At 34.5% G+C, this 11469-nt stretch overlaps 1 protein-coding gene across 1 annotated transcript; it reads right to left on the bottom strand.

Moving 5' to 3' along the window:
• Positions 1-4146: 4146 nt before the first annotated feature.
• Positions 4147-7999, bottom strand: LOC108375787 (polycystic kidney disease 2-like 1 protein). The gene is made up of 9 exons (XM_017631938.1): positions 7897-7999; positions 7446-7830; positions 7149-7373; positions 5459-5687; positions 5163-5393; positions 4855-5097; positions 4514-4791; positions 4381-4428; positions 4147-4309 (listed from the first exon to the last, which is right to left on the bottom strand). The coding sequence occupies exons 1-9, from the start codon at positions 7997-7999 to the stop codon at positions 4147-4149; spliced, it is 1905 nt and encodes a 634-aa protein (XP_017487427.1).
• Positions 8000-11469: the final 3470 nt, after the last annotated feature.

Raw genomic sequence — 11469 nt, 5'->3', positions numbered from 1 at the left:
TTTCGAATATATATTTCAGTAGATCAACTGATAGCAACCGACTATAGTTCATTGACTGATTTGAGCTGATGCGGAGACCTACATATGTATCAGTTTGAAAATTTCGAACAACTTTCGTATCGATTAACTGTAATTGTGATTCGAACCGCAGATTTCTCGATCAGTACGCCCGCGCTCTTCTGTACAAGCACGAACAAAATGTGCTTTGGTAAACTACTCGTTAACTGGTATAAGGCTACTGGTATTTCTACTGGTTGATGTTGATGTATCGCTTGACAATTGACATTTAATAAAATTTTGCCAAGTCAAAAATGCCCGCTGCTGGTATTGAAAAATGATTGAAGACGAACTAGTTGAGCTGATAAACAAATAGATAGTATTTATTCTATTTAGTTCACAACTATGTAGTAGATTTTCTTCCCTGCAGGTTCTCTATAAGCAACGCACATACATACATACATACATATGTACATGTGTAGTTACGCATGCAACAGTACGTAAATCACGCCGTACTGCTGCTGCGCATCTGAGCTGCGACAATGCTGGTCATTGAACTGAAATAGCGCGCTGGGCACTAGTGACTTTGCTCATTTGCTTTGCTATCGCCGCTTCTCTTTTCCTTCCTCTTCCTCCCTCCTCTGGATAAATATGCGCCAGTGCATTGACCAGCTGTCAAGTTGATTGACAGCCAGGCAGGCAGGCAGGCAAACGCTTATTGACAATGAATTCTCTTATTACACTTGCAGTAGCGCGTAAACACACGTGCATGTGCATTAGGGTGGATTGTTTTGAATGGCAGTGAAAAACTACATAGGTTCAGATGGTTAGAGAGAAGTAGGGAGAATAATAAAAAAGGGATCAGTTAAAAATATTTCCATTCTCTGTAAATATGCAAATTTTGCGTTTAATATCTTAAAATTTGTATGCTTTTTAGTTGGTTTTAAACTGATCTGAGTAATAAGAAGAGCTAGGCAGGCATTTCGAAGAAAACGAGGTAGTCGATAAATTTGCGAAGAAAACAGGATCGACCCCTTACATCAGCTCAGAGCCCAGGTGTGCCATAGAAAAGGGGGCACTCTGTGCCCTGGCTCTGCTGGAGGAAGATTGCTACTGGGACAATCTGCCAGGTTTAGAGCATTTCTAAGCACTCTTAGAAATATGCAACCGAAAACGCTTTAAGAAATGTACGAGCTTGTCCAAGAATAACTTAAGAATTGTTACAGGAATTCTTGCAGCACTTTGCAGGCTGAACTATCTCACCTATATGTATAGTCGAAGTGGGAGTTTACTCACAAGGAAAGGTGTTCTGCATGATGTTCTGATGCACAAATGCAAAAGACAGTTGGCAGAATATTTAATAACCGAGCTTATTGTAAAATTCAGAGATTTAGGAGATCAATACTAAAGTTTCTCTCAGCTACTGGGGTAGAAGACACACTATAAATCCTTGAAAGGTATGCAATAGATTTTAATGTCGCAGTGCTTTATCCTCTACAATAACAAATAATACTCGTAGCAACATTCTATGTCCTTTTCTCAGCAGCATCAGCAGAATAATTTTCCTTCTTTTGCGGTAAGAAAACGAGGCTCCCTAATGCAGATACATATGAATGAAACCATGCACCACATATATATTTATGTAACTCTGCGTTGTTACGAATTGATTAAACTTGTTAATTTATTCCTTTCATTTTCTCCTTTAGTACTTTTGCTTTATGCGCTATGGAGGAAAGATGAAAGACACTTAATTATTTTGCGTTCAGCTATGTACTTGTGAAAGTTTATATGTATACAATCATGTATATAAGAATCTTTATTATTTTTATGTACTCTATGCCATTTATAAATGCGTAATCTACTACGCCGTTATGTGCTTCTTTTAATGAATTTGTTTGTTCTTACTGTTTTCTCTTTCCAACGTTGACCGTTTGGGACATTGTCTTTTGTCGTTTATTAATTAAAGTGTATTGTTTATTATAAAGCACAGCTTGACCTCTTTACGAATAATTTATGCTCAACAGCACGCGATTGAGGCAAAGAGAATTTAACACAGTGCGAAGAGCATCTCAAGAAGTAGCGGTTTTTGGATTCTAGGAAAAAAAAAGTTGCATAACCCTGTTGAGAATCGCTTGTGTACATAGCGTCGTCTAACAAAAAATTGACATTTTAATAGATAAATGCTTAATATAGTGATATCTTTCACGAGACCTAGGTGAATCAGTCTCGCCCGTTTCGTTTTTGTGTCATTATAGGAACTTTTAAAATAGTCTTTACCTTTGGATGGCAGCTAAGTACTTTGAGAAATTGGGTATTCACAGGAGCTTTCAATTCAAATTAAGTGGTAATTTAGTAAACACAGAAGCTGCTTAATTTTACAAGAAGTATGACAGGGTACTTGAGAGAATAAAAGAGGCGATACAGCGCTTTTCTGAAGTAGATAAGCGCAAATTCGGTGTTGGATTTGTGGCTGGAGAGAGACTCCGTCTAGCCGCAATCGGCATAAAAACGAGATTCTTCAATATTTCGCTCATCTGCGCCCATAGCTCGACGGAAGAGGAAGCTCTTCTATGAACGCACATATGGGCGATGCCCACGTAATGAAGAAGGGATCTTTGGCGACACTGTCGGAAAGTTCATCCTCCACGACGAAATGTACGATAACGGACTGGGGCTGATCGACTTCGCCGGTAGTACCTGGTAATGGGTTCTAGCATAAAAAGGTCCATCAAGCTACATGGCTGTCACCAGATCGAAAAACGAGAAACCAAATCGAGCATGTTGTGATACGTGAGCTTTATGAGCTTTTCAAAGAAATGGACATAGTGCAGAGAATCTAAATATAACGGCTACGATGGCTTTGGCAGAAATGCTCCAGCTCTGAATGTATTCAACGCGCGTCGCGATGGTGGCAACAGAGGAAGAGGAAGGCCCCCACTGCGATGGAAGGCCCAAGTTGAGAAAGATTTGGTTTCATTTGACATTTCCAAGTGGCGTCAGTTGGCACAGATGAGAAACCACTGGCGGGCTTTGTGGAATTCGGCCAAAAACCTCTTAGGCGGTTACAGCGCCAATAAAAAAGAAGTCAGTTAGAGCAGCCCTGAAATCTTCCTACCTTTGTGACCTTTTCACGCTTGCGCTTTGTATCCAGTTCATTTATTCATGAGACCTATTCATGCAACTGGGATTCAAAAATGTAATTGCAGATTTCCACTGGTCATTAAATAACACAGATTTTAACTGAAAAAGTTGGGCACTAAAAATGACCTGCGATATTATTTTTTATAAAAACAATCATTAAGTTTGTTTTCACAAGGTATTTTTAAACACATATTTTATTACTTGCCTAGTAGAAATTTGGCATTCGATTCATTGGATGTACTTAAATATTTTTTATTGAAATTATTTGTTTATATAAACCATGATACAACAACCGTGATATGGCCCATCTGTTATTGAATAAATTGTCTTTCCTTCTCATTGCAGTTTCTATCTTGATTTACAAACATCACACTGGCTTCACCTAACAATACAGCACCGCCCGTGCTTTGGCGCGCGCGTAGAAAAATTGGTAAGTGCTTTAAGAAGTTTTTCATACTAAATGATGTGTTTTGATGATATGTAGATAACATCTCGAGTGGTGCTATCGAAAGGTAGAATTTCTGACATCCCTCTTGTACGACGCTAGATACTCCCCACGACAGTAACAATAATGTAAATAGTATAATAGTGATCTCATGATATTGTTTTCAAACCAGAAATGGACTATATATCGTCACCTGAGTGGAAGTTCGACCTATCTCGGAAAACTTTTCAAGAACGCTCAATTTCAGAATTTTATTGAAAAACACCCTATCTTAGAATTTGATTAGAGAACGCCCTATCTCAGCTGAAGACAAATTGAAAATGTACTGAGTGAGGGCATTTTTGAATTGGCAGCTGAGATAGGGCGTTATTCAACTAAATTGAGAGATAGGGCGTTTTCAATCAATTTTTGAAGTAGGGCGTTATTGAAAAGTTTTCTGAGATGCAGCGTTTTCGAACTGGCTTCCACTCAGGCATCGATATTCGAATGACTTTAACGGAGTGACATTTTATTAAAATTTGTTTGTTAGTAATAAAATGAAACTATAACAAATGCCAGCTGAATTATTTTTTCCGATCTATAAAAACCTTAATACGCGGCGGAGCTTTAACCTGTCTGGGTTGTTCTGGTCGTGTGCTGGGGTCTGGTGTTTCGGCCTCCAAATGCTTTATATCATTGCCCATTTTAGCCAATATCTCTTCCAGTGCGGCAATATGCTTAGTTAGCCTAATAATTTTAGAAGTTGAAAGAGGATTTATAAACTATGCTTCAGTCGAATATTTGAGCTTAGAAGATACCTGTCTATTTGCTCAGCATCGCGCTTATTATTAACAACTTGGAAGTAGCTGAAAAAAAAACAAAAAGTATAGAGAAAAGATGCTCAAATTGAAGCAGTGGTGATGCTATAAAAAGTAGTAGCTCTACGCTTACTTTCGAAGTATCTCATCTCTTGTAACTTGTATCTTCTTCGTCTTCGGCCTCGGTGGAAAAGGTGGCTCATTTTCGGCGCCCACATCACGTAGCGGCTTGCCACCTCTCGCCGATCGTGAAGGCTTGCAGAGTCCAATTGTATTCAGTGCCTTCATGCCACCAGCTTTTCCCTTATCCCAGTATTTTTTAAAGAACTGCGACAGCTGATTATTTTCTGAAGGTATTTCAATCTTTTTGATTTCACGGAATGTATCGAAAATAATGGCGAGGAACATGTTCTGTGAATTAAACTGGCATATAAGATTGGTATTTTTTTGTGTTTGCTTTAAATGCTGCCTTACAATCAGTATGAAATAGACAATTACTATGAAGGATAGAAAGTATAGTGGTCCCAGCACACGATTTGCTCTCTCTACGGCTACATAATCAAAATCGGCTAGCACCATACGCATTACGCTCCAAAATGCTAGCGGAAAGACGACGAAGTCTTGATGCGCCTCACCAAAGAGCAACATTCCGAATACGGCATAGGAGAGGAAGAGTATGAGAAAGATGACAACAAAGTTGAGCAGATCGCGGTAGCACTTGGTCGAGTAGAGGAGGAATATATATATATATGTTTTTTTTTTTTTAATTTGAACACACTTACCTTCACGAAAGTCATATTCAAGCGGAGCGCTGTTTTATTGAAATTGAAAAATTGAAATACTTTAACCCAAACTATAAATGTCAAAACAGCCATTAAATTCATGTAGTTTTTGTTAAGCCAGCAAATGACATCCAAACTGTGATATTCGGTGGGTTTTGCTTCGACTTCCTTCAAATAGTAACGCAGGTAAAACGGATGAAAGATGTTATAGCTGAACGATACGCTGGCTAGCTGCGCGTGAAAAGGAAGTAGTGTTAATTTTAAAAGTATTTTCAGACATTATAAATGTAACTTACTATCGAAATTACTATATCGCATAGATTCCAAAAGTTTTTGATATACTTTTTGCAACCTTGCTTCTTTGTCGCTAATATACCTCCAATGAGATAGTACAGTGCCATTAGATAGAAAATGACAGCTGCTAAAATAATCCAAATACTGCCCGTCCACACAGCATATTTTTGTACTGTTTTCACTTCGATAAATAGTAAAACACCACCGGTTGCAGGAACTTCGCCGAGGATTCTGTAAGAGAATTGAAGGAAGAAAGAAAATATAAAAAAAAATTTAAAAGAATCTGAAATGCAATACTTCAGCAGGAGACGGCTATGAGTTGCATCTTATACCGTTATTAATACATTTTGTTTTGATTTGTTGGCTATAATATCTGTATGGTTTAAAATAAAACTATTAAGAGTTGCCACCCGTTTGAAAAATTAAGTTTCATTAAGTTTGTAGGATAATTAAATATAGCAACATGGGTGCTTATCAAACAAAAGGGGTTTAAAAAAACTTGCTTTCAATAATAATTTTGAGGAGCGCTGCCACCTGTTTGAAAATTTTAATTCTATTAAATTGATAAGATAATTTAAATATTTCCATATGGGTATCAAACTAGAGAGGCTTAAATTAGCCTAATTTTGAAAATACTTTTGAAACGGGGTTACCACCTGATTTAAACATTTAAATCAGTTAAACTGATAGGTAAATCAAATGGTTAAACATGGGTTTTAAACTAAAGTGGTTTAAGAAAGCTTAATTTCAAAACTTCTTTAAATAGGTTTGCCACCTGTTTGAAAATTTCACTTAAAATGATAAGAAAAATTAAATATTATAGTACCTATTTGCGAAATCTTGGATTTAGAGATATTTTTCAGTAGGGATGCCACCTATTTAAAATGCTCAAACTAAAAATATTAAAATGAAATGATATATGACAAGAAAAGAAAAAAGGGAAAGCTTTTTTAGAAAAATTGTTTGAAACATCAAAAAAAAATCGATGAAAACAGAGTTAATATAAAACATAAAACGAAGTGTTCACAAACGCTTTGGCTGCGTTTCTTTATACATTCCAGATAATCCCATTTCACAGCCAGAATAAACAGAATGCGAACATTATAAAGTCATGAGTGTGCTAGCTCATACTTATTTCATTATAACAAAATCGATAAAAAAAATATCGATAACAAAATCAACAACATAATAGATAAAAATATCTATAGCAAAATCGATATATAAAAAATTGAAAAATATTCGATAATAGAAAATATCGATAGCGAAATCTGTAAAAATATCGACAACAAAATCGATAAAAATATCGACACGAAATTACCTTTATATTTTGTAATCTTTTTTCCTCTATCTACATCTTTACTTTTATCGGTATCCTTATCCTCATCTTTTTATTAATTTTAATATTTACTTTTACCTTAATGTTCATTATTTTTTTCATCAAAACCAATGACGGCCTTTTTCAGTTACTCTAACTTCTTAGCTAAAGATGAAGATTATAGTGAATTTAACCAGCCAATGATTATGGGTTTTTCCAGCCAGTTAGCTGCCTTTAGGAAGAGAGTCCATCTCTTTAAAAAATATTTGATTTCCCTAGATACTTAGCCTTTTCTTCAAGATTCATTATATCGGGGTTTCATTGTATTGTATTGACTCGTAGTATAAGCAACTTTAATTCAAAATACTTTTACTCACTTGACATTATTGAAGAGGTCAGTGTTATGATTGTAGAGCGTAAATTCGAAAATTATCAAGCGTGTGCCACGATCTAGCCATCCCAGTTGAGCCAAAGCAACCACCAAGTCCAGAGATGCATTTAAATCACGACTCAAGGGCTGAACGAAACCACCACCCCAATAGGTATGCATGCGACCGCTAACTGGCATCGTATCCAAATCGGATGCGATGCCATATTCAGTGCTGGATTTTGTCGATGGAACATTTTTGTTGAAAAAAATATTTTCATAATTTCATAAAAAAAATTCGCCTCACCCAACATGTTCGCCCGTCGTCTGCTGATTCCAATACGAATATATGGGATAACAAATGCCATGAAAATGTTTAACAAAATTCTTTCTGGCGCTGCATTCCTCTGCCTCCACGCGTATTTGCCGCAAACGTGGTATACCCAGTAGCAAATTTTCACGTAAAATATTGAGTTCACCTTTCGGGCTTCGATTGCCACTAGCATCACCGCCACTAGTGGTGTCATCGTCATTTTCTTCTGCCTGCGGTTCTTGCAATACTTCTGGCACAAATACTTCCGCTAGTTCCGACCACCATTCCTCGTACGTTACAACTCGTTCATAGATCATAAAGTGCCGCTTGATGGCATAATTAAAGTAGTATAAGTAGTGGTGGCGTACTGAGATGGCAACTGCTTGGAAGGTGCAAATAAATGAGCACTTTGAGTTTGTGATAAAAATTTCATTTAGCTACTCACCCGCTGTGGTCACCACTATAAAGATGCAGTACAGTGTTATAGATCCCAATGCTCTTCTGATATTTTTATCGCTATCATATTTCACGTTGGTCTCGAAATTCATTTTTAACCTTCGAAGCGGCAGTTGCTGTAAGAAAATTATTTATTTTGCAAATGTCAAATTACAATAGTGTTGCTTGAAAGTTATATAAAAGTAAAGTACTAAAGTACCAGACTGCTTGATAACCGAAGGAGGTATGAATACAAATTTTGAACCATTTTTAATTTTATTCCATTACTTCCAGGAGAAAAAAAAACTTATCTCTAAAGATGTTCAATGTCTGGGAGTTATCCTTGGTCACAAGCTTTCGATAAAGCTATTCAAATAGCTTGGCTCTTGGCCTGGACCTGTCGGATGATGGGGCGGAACTGAATCATGCGAAGGATGTAGAATACAAACTGTGAACGATTTTTCATTTTATACAGTCCCTTCCAGTAGAAAAAAATACTGATCAGAAATTGTTATAGAATCAGTCTTATCTTAGATAAATCTATTCAAATAGCCTACTAACTCTTAATCTGGACCTGCCGAACACTGCGGAGGAATTAAGTTATCAGACCCGAACTTACAAGGTGGATGTACGATAAATTCTTCAAACCGCAAGCTAACATAGCCAACGTGGGTATCACTGCCCTATAGTCTGGCAGCTACTAGTTGCTGGCCAAAAGTCAGTTTTTAAAGTAGCGATGATCGATTTTTTTTTGCCTCTTCGCTAAACTAATTCTCCGGAGTAAAAAGGTCCTTACTCATTATTTTCTTAAAGGGGGTTTTTTTTTATTGAGTTGACATTTCTACAAAAAGTTTACATATTTTTCTGCTTTCGCCGTCAGTATTCTTGTAGCTCAAATTGCAATAAGTTTTCGTGTGATTTACAGTTTATTTCAAATTAGGATTACCCAATTCTTTGAAACTTCTAGTTCCTGCCAGACTAACTTTCGCATTTTCATAATCAAACCAGTCCTCTTTTTCTCCATCCACATCCTTTAAACGATTAGGGAATGACATGCGTAGAAAGGGCAAAGTAATCTTCTTCATGAGTGATTCCAATTGTAATGAAAAGGATTGGGCTGATTTCTGTTGCCAGAAACTCTTTAATAACTTTAAACGATGGAAAGGATATACATTTTCCATTGTTTAAAATTTGCACAATTTAAAAACTAGACATAAATGTTTTGCCATTTTAATACTGGCTATATTTTTAGGCATTTATCTGTTAAAAACTATACCCAAATTTTTGATCCTTAAAAAACTAGATTTTTTAATAATTTTCAATGTGAACATAAACGTTTAGTAGTTGAAAAACTTGAATACTTGAAACTGAATGTTTTTTATAGTATGTAATGCAAAACTGGACATACATTTTTGACAATTGAGATCCCTAGGCATACATTTTTCAAAAAAAAAAAAAAAACTGGACATAACTTAAAGACTGGAACTTTTTTTATCATTTAAAAACTTGACAAACATATATTTTGTAATGTGAACACTGGACTAAAATTTTTGGCAACTGGACAGACATTTTTGGTTATTGAAAATCTAGGCATAGATACATTTTTTATAACCTAAAAACCGGTCATAACCTAAAAACTAGAAAAATGTTTTTTATGATTGGCATACATTTTTGGCAATATGAAAACTCGACCAACATTTTGGCAACTAAAAATTTGCACGTAATGTTTTGGTACTTTTGAAACTAGATATACAGGTTCTTATAACTGGAAAACTTTAAATTTATGGTTTGTTATACAATAACCGGACATAGATTTTTGCGGTAGAAAAATGGACACATATTTTTTAATACCTTAAAAACTGGATATAAATAATAATAATAATAATAATTTTTTTTTTTTATTTAAAAACTTTTTGTAGTAGAAGAAGGACACCCATTTTTAAATAACTTAAAAATTGGACAGATATAAATTAAAGGTATCTATATTTTAAAAAATGAACAAAAAGTTTTGTTGATTTAAAAATTTGACATACATTTTTTAAAAACTTTAAAGCTGGACATAAATTTGTAGTATGTTATGTAATAATTGGACATAGACTTTTGTAGTAGAAAAACTGAACAAAAATGTTTGATAATTTAAAATATGGGTAAAAATTTTAGTTAATTGCAAATTTTGACATAATTTTTGTTATGTGACTTAATAACTGGGCTTGAATTTTGAATCATAAAAGAATACAAAAATAGTTTACCATTTTGGTATGCCATTTAATGACTGGACATAATTTTTGGGCATTTAAAAAACGGATATATGTATATTTTGTTAGCTTAAAATTGGACATATGTAATCATTGAATCTTTCTAAGACAAAAGAATTTATCCACCTTTTTAGTGCCAGTTTTATGTCTAGTTATAGCAGGATACAAAACCTCTGCTTAGTTTTTTAAATAATCAAACTTTATTAGGGGAATTGATACAAAAACAGAGAATATAACCTATATTTTTGGTAATGTATGTACGTACCATATTTACTGTTCGGATAATATTGCTCAATAATTATTGAATCTTTTTACACATTTTGTATTCCATACAAAAAAGTGTTAAAAACTTCACTTCAAGCAACTTCACGAATCAACAACTAAGATTCATAAATTTCTTAATAACAACATAAACCTGCTATTCATACTGAAGTAGGCTGAAATGACAAGTATTGTCAATAAGTCAAAGTTATTAAATAACAATTAGTTGAGAAAACACATACGTTCATATATGTATGCATGTATGTCTTTATAAAACAATAAAGTATTTGTTGCATAAATCGCAGCAAAGCGGATAAATAAATAAATAGATTCAAGTGCACGCACCTATGTAAAGAAAAAATACAAAAAAAAACACTCCTATTTACATATAATTAAACATCATATGAATATAGATACACTCGGTAGTAAAAGTACGTATACGCACGCACAAAAAATCGCAACATCACGAGCTAGACTTACAACTGTAAATGGAGCGTGCACTGTTACTGTTTTAATTTTTTTGTTGTTAGGGTAAACGCGGCTTAACGAATGTTTAATGAAAATACGAGCATTTAATGTAAGTGCTATACAAACACACAGCTTAGATAAATGAACACATACATTTGTACATACATGTGAAGATACATATGTACATTAGACTGCATCACACCCATAAAAATAAATAAAAATAAATCGGTACTGTAATTCCACTGGTATTATGAAATCTATTATATTTTAAGGCGTTCACCAGAATATTTCAGAAAAATATTAAGATTTACGTGAGCTAAGCCGATTTGAAAATACCTCCAAAAATTAGGATTTTTATGAAAGAAAATAGTTTCTTAAAGAATTAAAAAAAGAATCTCCTCAGATGACAAAACCGTTTAAGCTTAAAATATTATCATAAAATATTAAAAAAAAATGTTCAAAGGAATCGAAAGGAATGAAACTTTTGATGCTATTTTTTAACTTTTTTTTTTAAAGATTGGTATAAGAAAAACTTGATTAGCTGGATTAAAACTATTCCGATTTAAACTTGTGAGCTTTCATTGGAAAGCTATTTTCTC

The sequence above is a fragment of the Rhagoletis zephyria genome, unplaced genomic scaffold (assembly GCF_001687245.7).
Source record: "Rhagoletis zephyria isolate East Lansing unplaced genomic scaffold, Rhagoletis_zephyria_1.1 Rzeph_scaffold_09431, whole genome shotgun sequence".
Taxonomy (NCBI): domain Eukaryota; kingdom Metazoa; phylum Arthropoda; class Insecta; order Diptera; family Tephritidae; genus Rhagoletis; species Rhagoletis zephyria.
This window is presented reverse-complemented; position numbering and strand designations above follow the sequence as displayed.

Coding starts and splice junctions, on each gene's coding strand:
- LOC108375787 (XM_017631938.1), bottom strand. CDS start 7,999: ATGAATTTCGAGACCAACGTGAAATATGATAGCGATAAAAATATCAGA. Junction 4,429..4,513: donor AGAGATGAGATACTTCGAAA/GTAAGCGTAGAG, acceptor TTTTTTTTTCAG/CTACTTCCAAGTTGTTAATA. Junction 4,310..4,380: donor GATGCTGAGCAAATAGACAG/GTATCTTCTAAG, acceptor TAAAATTATTAG/GCTAACTAAGCATATTGCCG.